Here is a 27,124-nt window from a genome sequence, read left to right as displayed (position 1 = left end):
AGTATTTTTTCTCACCACAGCGCCATCTGCTCTATCTGTATCTGCCCATTAAGGCTTAATACCCACTGGTGATTGCAGGGCTTCCATTCGTGAAGCAACCACGGTACATTTTCATTTATGCTCACAGAGAGCACACAACTGATGTACTTATTTCTTTTTTTCAAAGTGTCATTTTGAAACCAAGTGCACTCAGTAAAAAAAAAAAAGCAAAGAAAGATGTTTGTGCAGGTTTAAAACGCCGGAGACAAGTATTGCTTCTCTTTGTACGCTTTACCCAACAGACCATTGTGGACGTCAACATCAATTTCATCCCAAATTCAATTCCCTCCTTTTTAGTATTTCAAATAGAAAAACAACAAAGACAATTTCAGCAGTTTCCGTCAGAGTGAACAGTGAAGAAAGTAATAACATTCATTTTTTTACGTATATTTGTTTAATCATTTACATACAGGCAGTTATTACTCTTTGCAATTTCGCTGCTATCAAGGAGAAAAAACCTTCGGGAACGCCAGCAATGTTTTTTTTTTTTTTTTTTCCTGTCTTCAGCCGTGTAGATGTTATTTCAGAAGTCAGGACAAATTGTTCAGGACTGAGCCAGCTTTTATGAGCAAATGAGTACCTTGCTCTTGTTGTGGCCAAAGAACAAAATCTCCCAACTGTCAAACTCGGGTTAAATTAAATACAAGAACTGTCAAGCATATGCTAAATAGTCAGATAATGAAACGTCCAATGGCGAGAAATTAATTTATTCTCTGGATGTATTATTATATTTTATTTGAGTATTTTCTATGCATTTGTTTTCTATGTAAATGTACGATTTGTTATGCAAATGTCCGGCAACAGATGGTCTTGCTGTTTGTTGTTACAGAAATATATTGAAGTGCTTTGTTTAAAAAAAAAAGAAATAAACACCAAAACATAATGATGATAATTCAGCTTGCCGTGACATTCAATGCATAGCGAGTTTAAATTCCGTTGCACTCTGACCCAACAAATTGCTCCGACATGATTCATTATTTTTCATGAGAATAATCTATAGCGTATTTTCTAAATGTGACACAAACAGACTTCCATTTTTTTTTTTTTTTTTTAATAGACACGAAATCTGCCAGGACTAATCGTTGCTTCTGAAAGGTTTCCACAATGCCTAATGGAAAATATACGAGAATATCCCGGTTGTTGCTGTCATTTTTTTCTCTTCAAGCCCTTGAAAAATTCACTCTTGCAACAATTTCCACAAACTAATTCCATTAAGTATGAGTTAAACAAGGGGCAGATTTTCCATCAGCGTTTCAATGTGAAGCAACTATTGCTGTCCACTTGAAGCTTGTTACATCAGTCGAGCTACTTTAATACGTACACAACACATTATTATGCGCTACCCTCGATATATTTTAATTTTGAAAAACAAAGATGCCGTGGAACACGAGTGCACTTTGGAGCGTCTTTTCAAATGGTTGGTAATGGAATGAGAAGTGCACTCCAATGTGCTGCTTTTTTTCAACCTGCACATTTTCATCCTCTTTGTCTGTTGGGGCCTTCATGCCAGCAGTAGCAGCCAGTGGCAGCGCTAGAGAGGGCAACGCAGGGGCGCACCCCCCCCCCCCCCCCCCCCCCCTGAAGTATACCAGGTGCCAGGCCAGATAATTGACTTATTTTCCCTAAGATATGCTTCCCCCCCACCCTACAACCTCCCCCAGGGAAAACATCCTAGCTCCGCCAGTGGTAGAAGCCAACAAATTTGCGAAGGTTCTCAGCTAAATCAAAACATTCTCAAGATTACAGCGAATGGATTTGCATTTTTCAAAAGTGACCCCTGACTGGTCTTTTTAATTTCTCCTGGGGTGAACACATTTATTTTTTTTTTCCACACTGCCCTGTTCCCCTTCATGGAAGAACGGAGAAATCTTTCCTTTTTAAAAACCCCAGTAGACTTTCCTGTAAATGAAAATTCTATACTGGGGTGGAATTTTCTCGCAACTGACTAGCTGGAGATGTAAATACACGAATATTGATTCGACGATTCTTGGTCATGTTGAGTAAACAACACAGCATGAAAGCAATAAGAACGCTCATGTACCAATTTGATGTGTTGGCTCTTTCAAAATCTGTTAAGATGTTTACGTCTTTGAATAAACGTGTGTGCTCATTCATTAGACACCAAAGCTGATTCTTTAGAAGATAGTTTGCTAATTCCGACTAAGACTATTATCAAAGTTAACGTTGTCTGCTGATGTGTTGTTAAAACCTTTAATCTTTCAAAGACTCGGCATCTCTTTGAGCCAAGCGTAACGTCTCACAACTAACATTTAATTCCTTTTGGAGCACAGTTGCTGAAGTGATTTCATTTGCATTCTGTACGGGATAAAAAATCAAAATATCTTGCTATCCATCTTTTGCTCGGTAGCTAACTATCTTATGCTCTGAATGAAGCAAAAACCTTCGACTGTGTTTGATTGTCTGGCCTGGATGTTAGGTCTTGCTTGGTTGCTCACATGGCTTGTTGAAGGTCAGTGTTGGTCTTTGGCAGTGCTCCTCCTCCAACCTTACACAAAGAAGTACAAATCAGTCTTGCTGTTGGGTTCTTGCCCTCCCCCTTCTCCTGATATACTGGCCTGTCTCCTGGTATTTCTTCCACGCTCTTGAAAATGTGCAGAGAGATACTGTTACCCTTCTGGCCATGGCACTTATGGAGGTGCTAACCAGGAGTGACTGTACAAGTTCAGGAATGTTTGCAGGTTGCAGATATCACTTCTTCAGGACAATGGAAAATAGAAAACGAGTCAGGAATCAACCAGAAAGATTCTGTGGATTCTTCATTTGATCAGATGACGGCGAGCTAATTGTCTCTAATCAAATTCCTTTTAGAGCCTTTCTACCTCCACCCTGGAGCGTGCACAATAATAACCAGCGATGAATTCTTATCTCAAGGTTTTCGGAGATGGTATTGCCGGAAGGTGGATGGATAATCATCCCATTGAGGGCTTGAACTTCATTCTTCCACTTGAGTGACTTTGTCATTAAGCTCCCTCAATAGCTTTACTTTCAAATAAGAAAATGAAATGCAGATACTTCTAACAATAGCTTTTTAATTGACTCTAAAGCGAATTCCGCTTATTTTAACCAATACACGAGATCACGAGACACGGACAACAAAACTCCCCAAACGACCGGCGAAGGTTTCGAGTCGAATAAACTCAATTACCAATAAAGAGCTCAATTCTGCTTCAGCAACATAATGGGAATTTATATGTTAATTCTGCTATAATTCTGCAACAATCAGCGTTATTATCCGTACTATGGGAAATAAAAAGCAGTTGAATCAGATACAGTGAAAATCCGAACACCATTATATTGCTTCACATTATCAGGGCAGCCAGTTAGTAATGCTTTCTTTGAAGACTTGTTATGATCTAATTCTTTTTGGGGGGTGTGACTAATGACAGCCTAAACTGAAGCATGCCCTCAATTTTTCAACTCTCACAGCTGTTTAAATAAAGCACACAATATTCTATGGGCGCCAACCGGAAGTTAAAGAAACGCACTTCAGAGTAAAAGCTGCTGATTGAAGCCAATGATTTTGTTGCAGATGATTTGTTGCCTTTTGTTCAAATGAATTATGTTTATTAATTTTAGCTATTTAGCTGCTTGGTCATGCAGAATTAGATCAAATGGCTTCTTATGCTGGATCAGTTTTTCTGTGGTTATATTTCGGTGACCTTGAGTGACCTGAAAGGCGCCTTCCAAATAAAATTTATTATTATTATTATTATTATTATTATTATTATATGTATTGCAACATTTCTTATAAATGCAGTCTGACAGAAAAAAATTACGATATTATTACTCGCTTATATGGGAGATTCTTAGATGCAGATGGAAAAAAATAATTATAATTAGTCTACATTTGACGTTCTATCAACTTTCCCGAGATATTTAAGTGACTTTATGTTCAAATGTCTTAAATAACTTTGCAGTATATATTTGTAGATACTTTAAATACATCTAACCGATAATAACATTTTTGTTTCTTTATTTATTTACTTGTATGACTATTAATTTATACCAATGTTTATTTTAAAATACTTCACTAGAGTATGGCCTACTAGGTATGGTAGCGTCCACAAAAACCTGTTCGATACTCATGCTTTTATTTTGACGGTCTATTTAGGAAGTAGGCTGCATTGCCGGTAATTGTCTATGCTTATCTGCGCGTCCTGTGCAGCTGCTTACTTACTTGGAGCAGAGCTGCCTGGAGCCACTCCGGTCATGAGGGGAGCACTACTGCACGTCGCTTACTGGATCTTTATCCGAACCGGAATATTCCTTTAGTCTTTGCATCATTAGTTGGCGCTTTGTAAAGCTCCGAGTCGGACTGCACAAACAGGTGCGGTGCGTCTCACCTGTTAAATATTTTCAATGTGTTCTTCAGTGAGGTTGATTTTTTTTTGCACATTTTACACTTTAGCTGCAAGACTTTTTTTTTAATTTTTTTTTTTTTTTTAAATCTCACTGGATGCTGCTTCCCGGGTTGTCGCGTGAGCCCTGCTGTACCAGCCGGCTTCTAAGGGCGTGAATTTCTTTCTCTGGCTTTTCCCAAGTGGACGAGGAATATATGCGCGGAGATGCTGCTTCTGCTGCCCATTCTGTGGATGCTGCCGCTGAGCGGAGCGGCTCCCCCGCAAACCGAGAGGGAGGACACAGGGGTGGTAAGTTGATGACTTTTTTTGCACCAATAACCTGCAAAATTGAATTCATCAACAAAATATCTGTGAATGTTATCATGCCCACTGCAGCCAAATGATCATGCTGTAAAAAAAAAAAATGTTTGGTGAGCCTCTTCCAGGTCTTTTTGAAGGAAACAGAAATAATCATCCATCATTTATACCACTCGTCCTCAGCAAACTTTGATCAAGAGGCAGTTTACACCCAGGATTGGTCGCCGGTCAATCACAGGTCACATTCAATCTCACATTCACACCCATTAACAATCAGTCAATTCAGTGAACCTAACATGTACGTAGAAGGAAGTCAGAGATTCAAACCCAGAACCTCAGAACTGCGAGGCAGCGAGACACTCATCCATGACAAATAAATGAAAAGGGATTTGTCCATCTTTCCCGACAGCATCCGTCGTCGATAATAAGAGGAGCTCACTGTCAGACGTCAGCCCACCAAGTAGGCGAGATTATGACATCAAGGCTTTTCTCACTCATGCAAATTGCAACGAGAACTTCCCGTTTGACTGCTCGTGAAGCTAAACGTCAAGCGGGTGACTTATCCGCTGTTAGAAAACGTATTAATTGTCCTTTAAATCCGCAAATACTGACATAAGCATCTTGCAGGTGCTCGTAGTCAAAAACGTGGAGGATTTGAACTTCTTCAACGTAGCACAATCGACGCTTCTCATCCCTGCTCGTCTTTCAGTTTTGGGATTCCAGCCAAGCCCTACTTATGTTTCTCCTGTACTTTTTATGGATTTCCTGTTCTGTTCTCCCCACCTTTGGAAAACATACGCGTGAAGACACTAAATTAATTGGTGCAAACTTGAGAATAAATTCTTTGTGTCTGCCTCATTAGCGTAGCTGGTTAGCTTGAGGCAATCACATCTGACTAAAGTGTAGAACAGAGTCTGTTAACTATTTTTATCTGTCGGAATTGGTTGCACTAGATCATTTAACAAAACCTCTTCTGCATGGAAATTAGAAAATAAATATGCGGCTGCAGTCTCTGATGGTGTCATGCTTCAATCGCCTGACTTCTGTTCCCAATTAGTGACTGAATCTCCACAGTAGATGTGCTCATTAATGACTGGCGAGGGATGTTGACGTCTAAAATCAGCTAGCATAGACTCCGGGAAATAAAAGCATGGACCAATTGTGTTTGAAAATTGAACTTCCACTGCTGTTTCTTACATTTCGAAAATGCACAAGTTTGCTTTGGTTTAATGGCTCAGGCAGCATTTTCAGAACAGACTCTAGCAGTTTTTTCCTTTGAGGATTGAGCTGAACTGAAATACACCCAGTTGGCCCAAACTGTAGTATTGTTTTTTTTGTGTGTGTGTGTGTGATCAACAGAGGAGCGTTGAGGTTTGGAATAAAAGGTAGAAAGTTGCTGGTAAACTTTTCAAATGATCCTGCTGCTGTTAAATAATCTTTCGTTTTCAAGTTTCTGACAAAATGTCAAATTGTGACAAGGACATGGAAGTGTAACTTTCATCGGTTGTCCCCGTTATGTGGTTAGTGTTTTTTTTTTCTTCTTCTGCGGGCCGCTTGGAAGGTTTAATATTTCATATTTGTCTGAAAACTCTCTCTGGAAAAAAAAAAAGCACAGAAATAATAGATGGTATTCCCTCTAGGGCTCACCTGAGTTTGAATGAATGTGAATTTGAAAGATTTCCAAAGATTAATCGATTAATCGACAACTATTCTAATTGAGTAATCGTTTACAGCCAATTTTTTTAACAATTTTTTTTCAAATACTCTGTTAGCCTCTCAACAATCATGAAAATTCTAATGCAACATCCAAAACTTTTTTCCCGATAGATGCTCAAAATCACGATAAAAAACAGATTTCCAGTCAGATTTTCCAAATTGTATGACCGCAATATATTAGCCTACATTTTAATCTGCTGTTCATTTCTTTCCCCAACTTGTGTGCCCTCTCATCTCTCAGCATTCCCTTTTAATTCCAATTTCAAGTTCATTAGCGATAGCGAACATAATTTAACCGAGACAAATAATCAGTATGATCAGCCCGGGATATTTCCGACTTGGCCACACGGTACACGAGGGAACCAAAGAACATTGCCACACTTTCCCACCACACCAAATTGATCAGATCAAGTACTTACGATGCTCTCACGTGGGCGTCCTAACTGCCCAAGGATATAAAAGCACTTAATCACAAAATACTGATTCCATCCTATGTATTATGACTCCTTTATATGTTTGCACACCCACGTCATGATCTTGGTGTCCATAACAACCACATGGCGTGCACTCCACAGCTCACATCAACGATATTATTGCTCTTCTGCTCTCCGCCGTGATATACTGTGTAGCCGCAGCGCGCCGATGTGCAGTTTCAGCACTTGAGTCATAACACCTAAAACACAATACGCTTTTGCTTTGTGCTCATCGGCTTATTTTCCCCAGGAGGACTCTTTCTTCCCCCCCTCCCCTACCCCGTTCTCCTACTGAAGTAACTGAAGAAGTTCCCAAAGGATCCACACACCTGAATGAGCTGCATTCCTGTTGACACGCAAGAATGATATATTGGAGGATGAAATGACGTCATATACCGCTCCCTGTAGAAATTAATAATTAGGTAGCTGATCTCCAGACACATTTGTGTCGTTTCCCAATAGTCACATTTGACTCCATTTAAGCCATCGATTCATTGAATGAATTCTTTTTAACGTAATGGAAGAATCTCTGTTTGGATATTAATCAATATGGAGCAGATTTATGATTCCGAGATGAGTTGTGCTGTAACGGATGTTTGTGCGGATCGCACGGCTCTGAGATGATGTTATGTTGAATAATTTGGTATTTGGATATCCTGCTGAAAATTGAATTGAATCATGAATACAGTATTAGGATAAAAGCATTTTTGCTTGGCTAAAGAAGAATTAAGCTCACGGCAGTCTAGGACTTGCTTAGCGGCTAGCTGCTAATGCTAAGGTCACCGCTAAACGGCGGGAACAAGGGCTATAAAATACAATGTCTTGATTTCAGCACGAGGTTTTGTTCACTTCGGCGCAAATTTTTAGTTATGTTATGTTTGGTCTCAGTTTGCAAATGGAATTTTTTTGAACGCCAAGCAAAGTTTTAGGTCTTTATCGTCTATGGCACTGTGACATGAGCCGGACGCCTTGCTGAGAAGCTAGCACGCAGTCTGTCACATGGAAGCTCTTCTTCTGAAATCTCACTGTGTGCTTCTTTCTTCAATTATTCTCTGTCATGTTTCAAGCTGGAGGAAATAAAAAGAATGACCTTCGTCTTGTTTGCCAAAAGTCAGTTCTCTTAAATTCTCTACACTGAGACGTTCTGGTTCCTATGGAAGCTTCTTCAGCTAGCCTTGTGTTGTCAAACCATTGTCATACTTTTTATTGTCTTAAAAAAGAAAAATCTAACGGTGACCCTTACCCATGTGTCAATATAGAACGTACTATTTTATGTTTTTATGCAATATCGTCGTTGGAATTCCGACGTAGTTCCGGCCATCTTAAAATATTTCCTAAAATACGATCACCTTGACATTAATATCCTTCTATGCTTTATGATTTTTTCTAATACTCAACAAAGATAAATAGTGCCGTAAAGTCAAGGAGAGGAAATCTGTTCGGTTTAAAATTGTGACTCGTGGAGCACCGGCGAGAAATGTACGGTCAATCTGACTGTCTATCAGTCAAAATAAAATGACCACTTGCCGGAATACAGATTTTCTTTCCCCGCTTAAGAATCATACCCTCCAACTTGGCATTCCAGATGTGTTATTTGGCAATTGATCGGCTGAAAGTAAAATATCCCGCTCTTAACACCTCAACTGTTTTACTCCATCAGGTGAATCATTTACACCGAAAGACTCTTCAGATTCAGTTAGTATCTTTGATTCATGGCATTTACTTCAAGTCGATACCACTTCGGTCTGTTTCCCCGCGCATTCCTGTGCTATTAATTCTTCATCACTCAACAAGCAACGCTAGCGCACAAAATCAAAAATCATCATTTCGTCTTGTTTCTGAATGGGACGAGAGTTTTAACGATTTAATTTCCGTACAACTGGTGTTCATCTGCTCCTTCTACCTCCTTCTCCTCACGTAGGAGGCTTTCTTAGACTGGCCCATCATGGTCTGTCTGATTACACCCAAAGGCCCGAGGATAGAAGGAGGCTCAGCGAGAAAATTGGATGGAGTGAAAGTCCAGGAGAAGGACTGAAGGGGGGATTGGTGTTATGAAATAACAAAGGGTCAAGTAAAAAATATGCAAAATGAAGACGGTGAAAAAAACTCAAGCCTAGAAGTGCCGAATAAAAAATTGTGTAATCCGGTGCGTTTTAAGCACATGTTTCATTTCATGTTATTCAGTATAAGTAAAAACTGTAATTTGGCTCTATAGATTTAAATAGAATCGTGTGGAGGCACAAAATAGGAATTGAACACCTGCACTGTAAATCCAGCCTGTGGGTTCAACAAGGTTGTAATGAGGAAAAAGAAGAAAAAAAAAAGAATAAGGGTTTCCTCTCAGCTGCATATGATTTCCCAATTCTCTCGTTCATTCTTGGCCATTTCATGACTTACGGCAACTGCGACTTCGAAACAAGCTGGCAAGCTTTCAGCCTCTCCAAGTAATAACCCCCCAAATCAAGTCCATGTGGCCTTCCTATTTTAAGTGAGGCCCAGTCATACCCCAAGATCAAGGCTCGCAATGCCATTCAGAGAACCCGATCTCGTAATTACAGCCGTCGCTTGAGGTTTGCCGCCTGCGTATTCACGTTGGAGTCAAATAGTCCAAAAGGCTCACCGAGCGAACTGAATCGACCGCAAAGCCGAGCCGACCGGGTTCCTCTTGAAGTTTTTGCCTTTGGAGGCACGCTGAGTTCAAATTCAAAGCGTTGTTTGCTTGTTATCTTTAAAAAAAAAAAAAAATAGAATCGTTGCCTGGAGTAACACGCATTTTGTCCTCCGGCAGGAGTGACGAAAACCCGACGTGCTTCTGAACTCAAATAAAAAGACACATTTTGAATTTGTTTTTAACCAATAGCGCTCGCAGAATGAGAAACCGTAATGATCGCAGAATGTGAACATGTTTGTGTTTTTATCTGAAAGCAAGAAAATAATTTGCTGTTAGACTCACCGTATTTACTGAAAATAGGCCAGGGCCTTTTTGTCCGTCCAGTAATTTGGGTTGGCTATATTTGCCTCAAACATGTCCTTGGCTACTGAGAGCGCGACACAGATTTTGAATCGCTGCTGACGGATTACAAATAATAACCATGCAAGAATATAATCAGATGTAATCAAGGCCTAAAAACCGACAGAAAAGAGAAAACAAATCAGAGCAACACAAATGACTTTCCATTCTCAATTGTATCTTGATGTGCTTGTGGTATGAATTGGCTAATTAGTTTTTTTTTGTTTTCCCTTTAATTGGGAACAATCTGAAGATTTATTACACGCAATGGCCCCGTGTGTTCTACAAGAGCAATTTAATGATCTCACATCAACAACGAGCAGCCTTGAAGAAGCCACAAATGAACGTCTCCTTTCATCCTGTCACACTTTGCTTTATTTTTCCGAGAACGTTCTTGCTAGAGGGAACGGCCCTTTCGCTTACTTTATGCTAGCTAACTCTCCTGAGATCTTTGCTTTGGTTTGAGTTGCATATTTCAAAACCCAAATAGAGTCTGAGGAGGTTACCTTACGCAACCTCAAGCCTTGAGGCAATCTGGGAACCTGACACGATAATGTCACCATGTTTTAACTTTTCAATGTTGAGTTTCCGCGTGATCGATAGCGCAGTTAAAGGGCTAGCGAGAAAACGTGTTTAATTATTTCCTGTTTTTAGTAAGCCTAAAATAAACTAATGTCCAGCAAACAAACTTAGTCATCGGTTTGGACGTGTTGGAGTGTTGAGAATCGACACCATCAGCTTTTTGTTTGCGCTTGCCTGATTTTATTATTCTCTGAATTGAAGCAGCAGGCCTCGGCGTCGACAAAATCAACATTTGTAGAAAATTGTCAATATATAATTTCCATTGAGAATTGCCGCCCCAAAGGTTTATAATCTGGACCTGGCTGGATTTAGAACAACAGGGTGGGGGGCGTAAGCGTTTGATGTTTTTAACGGAAAACATATCGTGATCATTTTTTTTATCTAAATTGATTTGTGTGTTGGGGCCAAAGAAGAAAAAGCTACATCTGAGGCATCCCAAAGCGCCGGCTGCCAGCCAAACCCGAGTTTATACATCTCTGTGTCGATTTATCTTCCGCAAGATGATGAAATGGTGTTTAGAGGGGGGACGGAGGGACTCTGACATAGTTATTAACTGATGATTAACAACCAATCTGCTTCTTTTCTATTTTTTTCAATGTAGTTCTTCCAAGAACCTCATAATACCTTTTGACCAGAACATTCTAAAATACTTAATGGGCTATTCAAATTACAATAATTGATTAAATTTATCATTTAATTTGATCTTATTTGTCTTTTTATTATCTTTTTTTCATTTATTTATTTATTTTAACCCTAACCCTAACCCACATTTTTTTGTTGTATGGTGAAAAAGAAAAGCATGGGAAGCAAAGACGACCAAACTAGGTCAAAGAAAGATCAAATATTCCTGCAACACACCTAGTATCCACTTTACATATCCACCTGGAGTTGGGGGAATTTTTCTACACTGTACAGGCAACCCTGGAGCTTGCATTAAGTCAGTACTGTTTCCTTTAGAGATTTTCACATTTGTGCAATATTTGGTTCACCCCCAAAAAACAATATGTCGAGAATTTCATCCAAATATGACTCATGTTACTATTATGACTCTGCTAAGAGTCTCAAGTCAAAGGGCAATTTATGTTTTTTAATTAAAATCTTTTGAATCAAAATTGCCATGAAAAGAGCTTTGATCAAACAGCCATGATATTCATATTTAAAAAGAAGCTACAAGTCGGTTTATTCCTCAATGTTCTCGGTAGAAATTAATTTACCGTTAGCACAAAGTGATTAAAACGTCAATTTCAGTTGGCCAAAGATTCACGCAGAAAATGTTGACGCAAAATGAATTCAAACGGAGGTGGCTAGATTTTATTTTGGGGCTGTCATTTCTTATTTATGACCATTTCTATTTATTTCTTTGCAAAACAAATCCTTGACTCAGACAGCCCACGTGTTATTGACGTTTGCTTTGACACATTAATTATTAGGGGCAGAGTGCTGGTGTCTCCGTGCATGTTCTAGCAGAACCTGTGGCAGAATGTGCTCCGTCTGTTCGGGGGAACATCGGCAGCAGGAGACAGTGGAAATGACAAGAACACCAGCTGTTAACATATGTAGCGACATTGAAACTTCACACATCCACCACTGGGTCTGGGGGAAAAAAAAGTTTCTTATGTTAAATAAAAGTTTTGATAAATGATTGTCACTGTGGTATTATATTAAACGTCAGAAGTGGAGGATTATGATTACCGGAATGGCAGCTGACTCCCCAGCATGCTAACTGATATCTCGCCTTGAAGCTAATGTTAGTGTCGTTTTAGCTAACGCAAGCCAAGCTGTTCGGGCCATTAAGTAAAACAATTAATATAGCTGCCGCATTTGATTAGCATGCAGGAAAAACAAGCAAATGAAAACACGACAGTCCACGAGTCATTCGATTTCAAACCTAGCTGCTAATCTTAACATCCAATATGGCCGACAAAATCCCTTTGATTAGCGCAATGAAGCAATTTATTTAAAAAGTTACTAGCCTCACTTTCTGTATGTGTTCGAAAGTTGCAATTGGATTTTTTGGATTGTATTGTTCAAAGAGCAGCTGAGGTTAACAAAACCAACCTAATTATTTTATGTTTTTTCCGAGATAGCATCTTATGATGTTATTTGATCTTGTTCCTGTGATACTGAACATTCATTGTGTTAAAAGACCTCAGGCTTTTTTGGCTTTACTTGTATTTCATGAAAACAGTCGTACATCTTCCAATCAATGAATGTTGCTTTTTTGAGCATTGCACCAGCTCAAGTTTTTTTTTTGGGCTACGGAATAGATATTCCTGTCACGATCGGGGTTACATATTAACGTTTTCAGGAATCTCTGCACGAGCCAGTCGGCTGGAGTTTCTTCAGTTTATTACAGCTGAATGTCAAGACGTTATCTCCGAGCCTCAGCTGTACTTTTGTTTGAGTTGAATAAGGTAAAAGGTAAAAAAAGTTGATGATGTCATCGTCAAAAAGCAGGCACATGTGGTGTGGTCACGGTCGAAAGGGTCCGGTTTCTAATCTCGCCCTTCCTTTGTAGCATTTGGATGTTCTTTCCGTGCTCGTCTGAGTTTTTCCCGGGTTCTGTGTGTCACATTCACAAAAAAAATGATTGCCCATAATTGTGAAAAAGAAATTGACTTTTTTTTTTAACTCATGTTTGATTGACCGGCTTCCAGTCTACCTTAAGAACGGGTCACCAGAATCCTTTGGTATGTTGACATCCCCATGAATCTCAATAAGAACAAAAGGCTTGGTATTTTTTTCACAGCAGATCATTTGTCACGTTTACGATTTCATTGTAGACAAGCAAATTTTCTGTCAGCTAACGTAAAAACAAATTGTATTTGACCGTAACATTTCCGCGGTAAATGCTTTCCCGAGCTAATGGCAGCCTACCGACGTCTATCAACATCACCGAGGACCTGCCGAGTTTGACCTTTGACCCCAATTCCCCACGGCAGCCGCCGGCAGTGTCGGATCGCGAGACAAGCAAACTCCCTCTGCGGCTCATTTTGTTCGATTTAACTCTCCATTCTTTAGCGTTGCCACGAGGGCTGGCTTTTTCGGACGTGCTGCTGGAGAATCACTCGATCTACAGCGAGGTTGTCGTTATAGCTGTAGGTCCGCTCGAGCATTTCTCAGCCTTTCCTGCTAATTAAATCGCATATATCTTGACAGCTTGTGTCTTCCTGCAGGTGCACACAGCACCTTTTGTTTGTTTTGTTTTTTTCACCCCCCCGCTACTCGTCTTTGTCAGATAACTCCCTACTGAAGTCACAATGGCTGCTCCTCACCTACCGGTTTGTGTTCTTTTTACAGCCTGCAGCTGCGGGTGACTCTAAATAGAACTTCTGTTTGTTTTGATGGCCTTTTTTTTTTTTTTGGAACTGCTTTCGAGAGCCGCTGATAAAAGTTTTGGTGTGCTCCAGGCTAGGAGTGAAGACAAACAAGTCAACTGAGTAAAGTTTGAAAGGCTTATCATGATGATAATGACTTTTGATTTGTTTGGTTTTTTTTGACAGACTTTCGGATATTTTCGTCTCCTTTGCGCACTCGACTTGGAACCAAGCTATGTTTAGCTTGATAGCTTTAGTCACTCTCTAACCACTACAGCTGTTTCCACAAAATTGTCACACCATAGTCGAGCCACCACACGATGATTCTGCGGCAGTTGCAAAATCATAAATGCTCGAGGAAGAAGAAAAAAAAATGCTTTGTGATTGGCACTTTCGACTGTGTGGGCTGACGACGCTTTTGTACAGTGCAACTAAATTGGCAACAGATTTTTGTGAGATGTAGAAAAGCAACTCACAATTTATTATTATTAGTGTTATTATTATTATTATTGTCTCACTTTTGTTTTACCCTTCATTAGGAAGTCCAATGCATGAAATTTTGAGGCAACGAGACTTTCTTTTCGCTGTCCTTCACTTGCCTTCACACCACTAACTCGTCTGTCACACATAATCAGATGGCAAAGATGCAATTAGTTTCTACATCATGACATTAGCGCTGGTTAAAGACATTTCACATTTATATGCCGGTTAACAATGAAATAAGATCCAGAGTTACACATAGTACGGTTAATGAAGTTTTATTAAGGCAAGAGTGCATTTATTGGATTTTTTTGGGGGGGGAAAAAAAAGAAAAAGCTCAGTTATGTCAGGTCACGTCAAAGCTACAAATTAAGCTGCCATTGTTTTAAATCCACGTGACGGCCGATTACTAAAGAATTGAAATCTTTCAAAGCACGCCATGTTTTAAACACTCACACAGTATATAAAATAACTCAAGTTTGCATTTAATACGAGTAAGCTTCTTTGTTTTGGAGTTCTGCGCTAGGTTCTGGTTGTTTTATTACACTGGAGGGAAAAGTCAACTCAGGAAGCAGCCGCAGTTGAGAACGTACGTACAATCGTTAAAACTAATGTGGAACAAGAAAAGCCGTTCGCTTGACCTTTGCGTCCCTTTAAATAACACTTGTAAGCTATAAATAATGTTACAGAATGTATATTTTCCCTTTCAAGTCGAGGCTTTGAAGCGGGTATCCGTTTTCCTAGCGTCATCTGAAAGAAAAATGAGCCCCGAGATTGAAATTAATAAGAAACAAATGACGGGGGGGGATCAGATTACCTTTGAGATCGGATGCATTAAAAAAAAGAAGAACAAAAAAAACTCGTGAGCATACACTCAAAAGATAAGGATTATTTCCGATAGAGGATTGCATATGTGATAGCCGTGCGAAACTGTCAGGCAGCATGTTTGTCTGTGTGTACGTGTGTGTGTGTGTGGCTTATGGGATGAACGCAACAGCAGGGACGGCGGGCGGCCGTTACCCAATCCTTGTGTTTGCGGCGTTGGCCTGCTGCCGTGCCACATTCCCACCCACGGAGACCAAGAACTTCAAAGAACATTAAGACACCGATTCCCTGAGAGGAGCCGCCGAATTTTCTTTCTTTTAAAAATAAGCTCCAGTTATACTTGCACATGACCATCATGATGACAGTTACTTCATGACGTTCATAAAAAATATTTTATTGCTGTCTGCAGGGAATTTGCTTCAGTGCATTTAGGTTGATGAGTATTTGGACATTTTTAAGTCAAAAAATGGTTCAAAACATTTCTCGATTATTCAAATAGTTGTCGATTACTTTGATAATCGAAAAGTTGTCGATTAATCGATTCATTTGACAACTCTAATTAAAATAGATGGGCGTAACAATTGATCTTCTGTGATAACATGACCGCGTTCTGCTAGCATTAAAATTTGGGCTAGGCAGTAGTATTTGATCATCGAAAAGTTGACGATTTATCGATTAATTTGACAGCTCTGTAATTAAAATGGATGGGCATGACAATTGATCTGCTGTGCTAACATGACGGTGTTTGGGCTAGGCAGTAGTGTCCAGTGTGGAGAAGATAATTTTTATGGACATATTTATCATCCATGATCTCATCTGCTCACTTGCTTGTCCAACAAGCCGGAATAGTTTTGAAGAGCTCATCGTGACTTCAACTCAAGCACCAGTGTGGGCTGAATATGAGCAGAGGTGAAAGGGCTGAGCTTCAGTGGACAGCTGAAGTTTCAGCAGAAGGTCAAAGTCTCCTTCACTTGGAACGGAAACTGTGTGACTCCCTGCAGCTACAACATCAGGTTTTTTAGTTGGACCAAGACATCATGGGGTTAATCCTTAGTGTTGTCACTATGGGGTTTCTTTGTTGGTAAAGATCTCCAGATGCTTTAAAGGTTGCTTTCCATTTTGTGGACCTTGACGACATTTTTTTTGAAAGACTGTGATGTAAGAGCTGACTCGTCATCTTTGCTGAATAGACGGACGGGCTCACCTAATGGCATTACATGTATTGGATCACAGAGCCGTGTGTTTATTTCTATTAACACCGCTTCCTCCATGAACATCCTTGACGGCCTATAAGAGGATTGAACAAATGGTGTGCTCCATTAACCAGACACCTCCAGGTCACAGGGTTGAAGATCAAGAAAAGAAAGCCCGGCTTTCTCATTTCTTCCCGCCTTCGCCCGTCTTTTGTTGTCTCCTTGCAACGCCTCAGTCAACAGACAGGAGCTGTGTCTCGGTTCTCCGTGGAACCAGCTGTCTCTAAGCCGGGGATTAAATGATTCATTTACCAGCCGCATTTTAATCCTCTCTGTCACACACTTGCTAGGAGACACGGAGACCCGAGCGCGAGCACGTACTTTTTTTGCGGCAAAATTAAATTATGCCGGATGTATGTGCAATTAAGCAATGGCCTAGCGTGGCGACGGTGGAACCTCGGTGTGAAGTTTTACAATGAGGAAATCGCGTGGTCCATTTTAGGAGCGTTTTATTTATTGTCTGATGCAGCAGGCAAGGGGGGGGGTGCCATCTGTGTGAAGCCGAGTACTTTTCAAATAGGGCAGATGACTATCACCGCATGTGAGGGACGGACAATAAAATCAAATCCTTAACCTAATAGCATAATTACCTAAGTCGTTTTAACTCAGCGTTACGAAAAAAACAAAAAATGTAACAGTTAAATTGAGGCAATCTATTCATTCGTTCTCTACCAATGACGGCTTAAAAGAAAATTAATTTAACTGAGCTTAAAGAAACATTTTAATAGTCAAGATGGAAATTTATAATTGGTCCTTAAAATCCGGTTGGTTTATATTTGACAATCAAAAGCAGATGAAAAAGCAAAACACGTTTCTCTGAATCTTACCAATGTGAGTGAGGTCGCACAGCATGACTTCTTTCGTGAGATCTAACTTGAAATGAAGTTGTTGCCCTAAGTGTTTATGTTTTCGAATCGCCTGACCTTCCGCACCGGGCTACTTACCTTTTTTTTGAGCCACCCGCATTCCGATTCCAACAAACAAATCTCACACCACGGGAGAGGAAACCTCAAAAAGCCCCTTGTGGTATAAAAACAGGCTTAAATAACTTCACATAAAACATTTCAGCTTCAACATTAGATACAAAACAAAAGACCATTTTCTGATTTTAATCGACAAACTCGTGACCTCTTCCTCAAAACATCCCTCTCAAAACGTATCCCCAAGCAAAAATAAACTTGGCATAGATAACTTCGCATAAAAAAATTCTTCCATTTCATATTGATCAAATCAAATATTTTATTTACAACCCAGATCGCTAATGCTCAAAAAACCGACTCAGCTTTCAATTTCCTATCGCCCTGTGCGGCTCGTCGTTATCCCAAGGCCGAGGATACTTGATGGCTTTAACTGCTCGTTGGAGGAGGGGGGGAAATGCTAATATATGGGATAGAGCAAAAAAAAAAAAAAAAGAATGATAGCTCTTTTCACCATAGGAGGAAATCTGACTTTTATGTGGTCCTCAGGGCCACATGCTCACATATAGCAAGCCAGCCTCGCTCCACCACAAGGCAATTTTGCTCCATACTGTATGAAGTCTACTAAATGTCTGAAGATGAAAGAACCCTCTGCAGACTTTCAAATGCGAGGTCTTGCGGTGCGCTGTTTAAAGGTTAAGGCCCACTTGAAACACTCCACCTAACCCCCAAGAATGTTGGCTTTCCCTCTTAATCAACCGCACCGCTTAAAAAGAAGAGGCAGTCCTTAGCCAGGAAACTGACATATATGATTTAGCGGTCTTAAGAACAAAATTGCCACTCCTGACAATCTGACTCATGACTCGAGGAGATGATATGAAGAAGAAAAAAAAGCCAACTTGTGTGGCATTTTTTCAAATTCGTTTCTAAATGTGTTGCAGTACTTAGCTTTAACCAGCAGAGGCACTGTTGAGTCAGTCAGCTGTGTTTGATTTATTAATTTCCCCCCATAGATGATCATTATTTGAATAGGGATGGGCGAGTATCGTTATGAGGTATCGGCACTCTCGGTGGAGGTCGATACCATTTTAAAATCAGGAACTTTGAAAATAATTATTTGAATAGAGATGGGGGAGTATCGTTATCAGGTATCGGTACTCTCGGTGAAGGTCGATACCATTTTAAAATCAGGAACTTTGAAGATGATTATTACTTGAATAGGGGTAGGTGAGTATCGTTATCAGGTATCGGTACTCTCGGTGGAGGTCGATACCATTTTAAAATCAGGAACTTTGAAGAATAGAAAAGCGCTGTTAATTTTATACAATTTTCCACTCGCCCACATGCTTCATTCTTGCAAGTTTAATTGTCTTTCTCACTCGTTACCACACATACACACACACACACACACGGAGTAAAGGAACATCTCTGATTAAGCGTGACCGCGGGGGTCAACATATGCCGTCAGTGTCATGCATACACACAACGGAGCGTGCCAGCGTCTCACTCGACAAAACGCTTTCGCACAAAGTGTGGGATCCGGGCCAAAAAAATCCTTTCCAACATTTACTAATGTTTTTAATGAAAAAATGTTGCGGCACTTAAAAGAAAACGCCTTTAGCGCAATCCAAGTTGTTGGCAGCATATACGGATTAAATTAGTCAAACATCAGTACATTTAGAAAAATGAAAACGTTTCTGTAGCAACAGTCTACTAACTGCACAGTAAGCCTCCGAGAGTTGTTGACATTTACGTTCTGGCCTTGGACTTGAAATGAAGTCGGCACCTTTGTGACTTGAGAAAGATTGTGTTTAAAGTTGGGATGTCGAAGGTCATTTCGGTGCAAACTTAGCACCTAAATTGAGGCTTTTTCACTGCCAAGGACGACGTCGCAACCCGAAATTGTTTTGTAAAGTGGAGCAGAACGTAATTTTATCTCCAGGGTACCGCTTACACAACAAGCGATTGAAAGGGTTTTACACCAATGCGACTTTTAGCAACTAGCGTTAGCATCATTAGCATTTCTATGGGAAAGCACGGTAACTCGTGGCATGTGAATAAGAGCCGGTTTGAAGGCCCTACAGCTGTTCGTGGAGGAAAACAGAGACGTTTTGTTGGATGGAACATCTCACAAAAAGAAGGAGGACAAAACAAGTTGAGGTTTCTAAGGAGATGGAAAGAGGAAGGCTGACCTTTTGACCTTTTGACCTTTGAGAATGAACCAAGGAGGAGATTTTTTTTTTTTTCTCCCATGTGACAGGATTGTGAAGCATGATGATTAATAAGGAGCTAGTTAAAGACACAAGTGTTCTCTCACGCCCATTTTTGGTTTTATTCTCAGTCGTTCATTGTTCCCGTCACAACCGCACACTGTTCTTTTTCTTGGATATAAATAAATGTACGAGTGAAAGCTGATGGCGTGATGGAAAAGATAAAATGGGCAAAACTGCTGTCAAGCTTACACAACTGTACTCGTCTGGACCATCACAGTGTTTTGAAGACAACTAATTTTATCTAGAGGATAATGTAGCATGAAATGGAATATATAAATCATTGGCCTACTGAATTCTCATGGACAATTTATGTATGAATGAATCAGAGAGCAGCTCAAATAACATAGCAAAGCAATTGATTTGTAGCGCTTTGGATCAAATAAAAATTTTTTTTTTTCAAGGACGAAGGCATAGGATTTGATTATTGGTATTTGATATTTTTCAGAATACATTAGTTAATGCTACAAAACTGTTCATGATATTTTTGTTGCTTACACTTTCGGTGAATTCTCGCTGCAATTATTTATTCCGCATTTATTTTTCTTTTATTCATTTGACCACCTGCTGTGTCACCATAGTAATTCCATACCAAAAGTAACAACAATTTAATACACAACTAGAAACAATCACACTCTATTCCACATGACTGCATACAGTACATCCATATATAAATAGGAAAGGGAATGTGGGAATATTTTCAGGTCAGCGTACGCACCGCTGTCAAGATTTTCACAGATTGAGTTTGCCGCGGTGGTTTACAGCGGCACCATAAACAGCGTTGTATAATTAAAAAGCGGATACCTTTAGTGAAGCAGTGAATGGGGATTGTCAAGAGGGCAAATTATATTTCCAACTATCGATGTGTGCTGATTCTTCTACATCGCTCGACATCTTGTTAATATTAAATCGGCTACTTTTTCCAGTCTAGTTTTTTTTTTACTACAAGTAAACAACTGCGGTTTGAAAGTGTCTCATTAAGAAGAAATCTAATCTAAAAAAAATCTCATTATTCCAAAATATATTCTTTTTTTTAAGTCTCTGAGAGTTTTTAAGAGTATAGTCATGTATGCTCGATGCAAGATGAATAATGAAATCATATAATTTAATTTTATGCCTACCTTCACAGAACCTCTTAATGTCTGTGACTCACTCTCTGAATTACCGTACCGGAAGGATCACTTGACGTGACTCATGTACCTTATTTCCACTCTTATACAGCCACTCTAGATAAAAAAAAAAATAAAAATAAATACAAATGAGATGAGTGGACCTAACATAACGATATAATAGTATGCGCAAATGATACAGAATGTCGTCATATCTGTACTCACCCGCCCTTACTTTTCTTTATAACTCCAGTGGAGCGTGAAAAAAAAATTCTGTTCTGGGCTGCTGAGAGAATTTGTTCAAATAATGAAACCAATTGGGAAATAAATGAAATCACTTGAACAGTATCAATATAAAAAATATCTTTCAAATATACTCACATCACATCTTATTGCGCTTTAAAGCACATTGTTCTACTTCCTGTGTAAAATCGGCAAAGCGCAACTAGCTAAGGGTTTATTTGGGGAGGTTATTTTGTCATTGCACAACTGCACACTTTATTGAGTATGAAATCATATTCTCAGCTTTAGTAACATTTATGAGCTTGTACGACTCGAGTTGGGACTCAAATAACCTCTTGCAGTAGACGTGTTCCACTTTATCGTCCCACAACTCAAAATTGTGTTTGCTAATGTCAGGTTTTGTATACGTGTCACTTTTTAGTCCCAAAAAAAAAAGAGCAAAGCAAATTTCGCAGAGGCTCAACTTCGGATGTTTCCCCAAATGCAAAAAAGCAAAGTGTTGGACATCATTTGACAGCGTTTTATCTCAGCTTCTGTATATCCAAATAATGCCTGATTAAAGAAGACCAGAGTCTCAACCATCTGCGTCAGCCCACTCATGTCACACTTAATCACAGATTAAGCTAGCAAACTTAGATTGTTTCTACAACATTTACAAAGCTTACTGATTCCAAAATGGAGTAAATTGTCAAACTAAATAAGTGTAATGTTCCTGAAGCTTTGCGAGAAGCTGTGTATATTTGTACGTCTGTTTTGTACTCCCCCAACGGCGCACACCGTCCTTTGAATCGAAGCCAAAAATGTGACGGATGATTTAATTTTAGTTCTTTTTAACCATTTCAATACAGGATTTTTTTATGCAATATTAAAGTGCTATTTTTTCTCACAAATAAAATATTTTTTTGTTTGTTTGCATTGCCTAAAATGGATTAATAGCATTCATTTTAATATTCTGAGCCACCAAAGGAGTTTGTTAATGGGTAGAGTAGCTCAATTCCATCAAATTTTGATGAATTTGTAATGATCAGTTCTCATGCCCATCCCTTGCCGGCGTAATTGTATCATATCGAATTCAACAGCTCGTGTGACCAAAATCCCATTAATGATTTTGTCACGCCGCATACAAGAGCAGAAGCCACAACAGCAGCCGTATGATGGAAAAAGAACCCGAAAGAATCCATTAAAACAAGAAAGAAGAAGAAGCGGAACGCTAATTGGCACCAATAATGACTTCAAAACAAACAATGCACAATTGATACAGCAGATATGAAAATTGCAAAGCCTACAATATCTATTTACGTATAGAATCCATTCAAATTGCTCTATGACAATTTGAAAAAAAATGTCATCCTTTAAATTAGGGAAAACTATTTTCTCATCAGCTGTCAAACATAAGCAAAAGGAAGAAGGTGGCCGAGAGATTTTCGAGGTACTCGAAGGTTAAAACGGCTAATATAGTCAACCCTGAATATTAATTCAAGATTAGAAATTCTGCTGTCAGTCGCAGAATAAACAGGAAGCTGATTTATTGCGATCCATAATTGCCTGGCATACCTGCAGTAGATGAAAACGGTTTGCGAGAATGAAAGAGGCCAAGCGTAACTTGGAAGATGATTTGTCAATTTGGAAATGTCTTTGCATGTGTGCGCCGAAAAAACAACAACAACAACAACAACAAAAAAACTAAATTGCCCAATGATGAATTGCGATAAGGGGCTTGGGCAGGTTTGAACATAAATGCAATTTCATGGCAAAATGAGTCCAGAAATATCACTGCGGCGGCTCATCGGCATAAACACAGCCTCGGCTGTAACTCTCCTCCCACAAACATTTAAAACCAAGGGAATAACCAGCTAAGCGCAAAAGCATATTCAGTGACAAATTGCCGTTTGCTTTTTCCTTTGGCTTTGCATCGCTGCTGAATCGAGCCAGCGGTCGCCTTTAAATTTCGCTTCTTGCATCAGCCGTGCAGGTTTGATTGTTATCATTTGGTTGGTTAGTGAGTATGGCAGGTTTATGCCAAAAGGATTTACACCGATTTTGGGATGGGAGGGGTGAGGGAGGGTAGGGGGGTTGGGGGGGGGTCTTGGGCAGTTGCAGCTGACTTAATTCTAGTGCCTTAGTTACGCAACATTCTTAATGATTTGGATGGATGGATGGATGGATGGATGGATGGATGGATGGATGGATGGATGGATGGATGGATGGATGGATGGATGGAAGCAAGGATGGATGACATGACTTGGGATGGATGGATGGATGAATGGATGAATGGCTGGACGGACGGATGGATGGATGGATGGATGGATGGATGGATGGATGGATGGATGGATGGATGGATGGATGGATGGATGACTTGACTTGACTTGACTTGACTTGACTTGACTTGACTTGACTTGACTTGACTTGACTTGACTTGACTTGACTTGACTTGACATGGATGGATGGATGGATGGATGGATGGATGGATGGATGCATAGATGGATGCATGGATGGATGCATGCATGGATGGATGGATGACTTGACTTGACTTGACTTGACTTGACTTGACTTGACTTGACTTGACTTGACTTGACTTGACTTGACATGGATGCATGGAAGGATGGATGCTGACCTATCCATCTCCATTTTCCCGCTTCAGGACTGGCTGAGCAAGTTTGGTTACCTCCCACCCCCCGACCCCGTGACCGGCCAACTTCAAACCAAGGAGGCCCTGACCAAGGCCATCAAAGCCATGCAGAAGTTCGGAGGACTCAAGGAGACCGGAGTCTTCGGTGCGTATGTTTTTTGACGTGTATTTTATGCATGACCACAGCATGTGTCGCCGGGCGTCGAATGCAAATTTATAATCGCTCTTGAGATTGCGCCGAGGTGAATAAAACATTGTGACAGCGGAAGAATGATAAGTGCACATCCCGCGCTGGCTCACAAACACTGCGTCGTAAATCTTCATACACTGCGCGCTATCCACTTACAAACACGCCGCCCCTTTCTCATCTCACATGCATGAGTGTAGGCATGAGAGCAATCTTCAATCTGTAATATAATCATTCAAAAACGCAGTGTTCACAAATGTATAGACTTGTAATTGAATCTGAGTCGTCGTGCTGAAGATACTCGATGAACATTTTGGTTTGTTTGCTTTTCTAGCAAATCTGAAATAAAGGACATACCTGACAGGGTGGTTTAAATCTTTTTTTTTTTTGTCTCGCCTCAGATCAAGCCACATTGGGGCTCATGAAAACCCCCAGATGTTCTCTGCCAGATGTTCCCGCGCTTGAGGGTCCAGCGGGCCGCAGAAAGCGTAGCCTGAACACTCCAAACAAATGGACCAAAAGACATCTTTCTTGGAGGTATTCATCTAAATCAATCTTTGGAGTAACATTTTCTCTATTTCTGTAAATTTAATCAAATCAAAAATCTGACATATGAGTCATGGCATATTTCTGCCAATGATAAGCAGAAAGAATGATTGTGTTGACATTACGCGTCCTCGTCTTACCAGGTTTTCTCTTCTCCTCAAATGTCTCGACAACCTATGGCAACGGTCGCTATGAATTTTTCCTCCGTCTCTTAAATTAAGCTCCCGTCAATCATTTATTCGACCAGAATCACACGTCGGGATATTCTGCAAACGCCCTCGAGAGGTTTCACCCTACTTTTTATTATCAGTCCCAGTTGAGAGAGAAAAAAAAACAAAATAATTGATTTCATTGGTGAGAATAATAACGCCTCTTCTTTGTTAGCGGTTGAATTTTGAGGTGCAGTCGACAGGTCGTCTTAGTTCAGCCGAGTGTTGGATTGCCTCGGGCTGGAGTATGTACCTGCTTGTGGAAAACAAGTACGCTGTGGAAATGATGCTTCTGCAGATACTTCTGGAATGGAGTGAACATAAAAAAAAGATTCGTAATTAAATATACTGGAAGGTTAAAGTTGGTATCACTTGACAATATATTCTTTGGCTCGTATCAAACTGATCAGAGTTGTGTGGGAGAGAAATTATATGCATGAGCTTATGGTGTATGTAAGGTCCAGTTTTTTTTTTTTTTTTGCTGCAAAGATCACCAATGCCAATTAGTTGATTGTATAATGTAAAGCATAAGTGGTGCAAAAAAAAAAAACATTTTTACACTTGCTTTTAATTCGACATCAAGTTTTGAGCATTTCATCTCGTCGGCTCGAACGGCAAAACTTTTTTATTCACTCGTTTGAATTTTCGCAGTTCCCAGAAGAATTTGCAACTCGAGCGTAATTGTTAACAGAGAGCGTGAGGGGGTGTGCGTTTTCAAAAGCGAGCGAACGCTAACACTCTTTCCTCTTAATAACGATATGAACATGTCTGTAGTGGGCACGCAGCCCAAACTAATCTCCGGGGGGAGGGGGGGGGCTAATCAATCACCAAAGGATGCCAAATAGTGTATTTGGGAAAAGTAAAACTACGCACCAGCTCGACCTTTAACCTTAACGAAGACCAGCGGTACACAAAGGGATATATATATAAAAAAAAAAAAGACAGTTTTCTGTTTTGAATAGTGTTAGCAGTTCCAGCCTATTAGTCTGGAGGTCGCTGGGGAGATGCAAATAAGTGCTCCAGGGTTAATTGCCAAGTTAATTGTGTCGAACTTGAACACCGCTAAACTCTTTTCTTTACTTGGAGGTGCAGGGCGCAAGGTGACATAGGGCCCCGGCTGGATTTTCAAGGTTTTTTTTTTTTTTTTTGCACAAATCACTCACTCTTAAAAAGCACACATGGGAGGAAGGAAGACACACACACACACAATATTTCTCTTTAATAAGGCCTAGATACATCCATCCTTCCTCTTTTAATACTGCTTATCCCGGTCAAGGTCACTGGGAGTTGGAGAAGAGCCCGGCTGATTTTATTTTTTTATTTTTTATTTTTTTCTCTGGGGTGGGTGTTCACAAGGCTTCATTATTTTGAAATTTCTAGAGACAAAAATAACATGGCTGAAAAGTTCAACGAAACTTTTAAAGGTCATCATAATTGTAAAATGGTTGCTTCAAGGAGTGAGTGATTTGTTTTGATTTACAAGACAGTTTTTGTTCCTCTCGCTTACACACTGGATGTGTAGCTATGAAAGATTTCATGACAGCTAGCATCTTTAGCTTGCTGCAAATATTTCCCATGGGGGAAATTATTTTGAGATTAGCCCAACCAGCATTGTAGTGCAAATTGCATTGGACAGGAGGTTCAGCTTTAACGTGAACAAATTCGTACTGCAAGCACACGTCCAATATGAATAGCATTCTTCTGCCAAGATTTAAAAAATGGTCAAGCTCATTCTTGTTTGATGCGGGCTCGCGTGCGAGCGGAATCGATGTAGTGACATTAAGCCTCTTGTTGTTTACCGACTCTGCCCGCTTTCCTTCTCATCCGTTAGCAACAATGCACATCTCATCCCTTCTTCTGTCAAAGCATAAAAATATGCACGAGCTATCCTCGGCCGACTGCTCGACGGCGTGTGTGTGTGTGTATTTGACGACGTAAGCGCTTCTTTATGTCTGTATTAGGTTTGATTGATGCGGAGCGGTCAGATGGCACGCTGTGTTCTCAGGTATTTTATCTGGGAGCCAACGATGCGCTCGGAAGAAGCTGTGTTCTTGTTAAACAACCATCGGCCTGCTTTAAACACCATTGCAAAAGTCTTAGAGGCGCAAACTTGGCTGGCTCGCGAGCTTATTATTTTTTCCAGCTGCTTGTTTGTCACGCTTGTGAAATCTCAAGAAAGTAAACATTTATGCTGTGATCTCACAGCCAGCAGCTTGATCAAGCAGCGGAATCTGGCAGTGGAGTCACTTTGCCTTTAAATTTGTGATGTACTAAAAAATATTATTATATAAACACTTTATATAATACTTTATATTATTATGTAAACACTATTCAGGTTTTGATTTTATATATGTATGTATATATATATATATATATATATATTTGTTTCTGAATTAAATTAAAAAAATACTTTAATTAATTAAAATTGTAATCATAAATTACACATCAGATATATATTTTTTTCTTCTCTAAATTAAATTTTAAAAAAATTCTCTAAATTAAGTATCAGAGGTATTAGACTTTAGAATGGATTATTTTTTTCTGAGTTAAATTGAAAAAATTACTTTAATTAATTAAAATTGTAATCATAAATTACACATCAGATATTTTTTTTCTCTAAATTAAATTTAAAAAAAATCT

General features: G+C 39.7%; 1 protein-coding gene across 4 annotated transcripts in view; it reads left to right on the top strand.

Moving 5' to 3' along the window:
* The window catches only part of mmp17a (matrix metallopeptidase 17a), a 55,378-nt gene that overhangs the window by 16,411 nt on the left and 11,843 nt on the right, over nucleotides 1-27,124 (top strand). For 3 of the 4 annotated variants that reach the window (XM_088391541.1, XM_088391538.1, XM_088391539.1), the window contains 3 exons: nucleotides 4,602-4,709; nucleotides 23,555-23,687; nucleotides 24,131-24,266. In XM_088391541.1, coding sequence (XP_088247667.1) covers nucleotides 4,626-4,709; nucleotides 23,555-23,687; nucleotides 24,131-24,266 — 353 coding nt within the window. In that variant the 5' untranslated portion in view covers nucleotides 4,602-4,625. Of the gene's footprint in view, nucleotides 1-3,954; nucleotides 4,388-4,601; nucleotides 4,710-23,554; nucleotides 23,688-24,130; nucleotides 24,267-27,124 lie in introns of those variants that run through there. The other variant, XM_088391537.1, reaches the window with a different exon arrangement.

Source organism: Syngnathus floridae, chromosome 12 (genome assembly GCF_059516105.1).
Source record: "Syngnathus floridae isolate MCC-2025c chromosome 12, RoL_Sflo_1.0, whole genome shotgun sequence".
Classification (NCBI taxonomy): domain Eukaryota; kingdom Metazoa; phylum Chordata; class Actinopteri; order Syngnathiformes; family Syngnathidae; genus Syngnathus; species Syngnathus floridae.
Note: the sequence above shows the minus strand (reverse complement) of the source record. Positions and strands in the feature narration are given on the sequence as shown.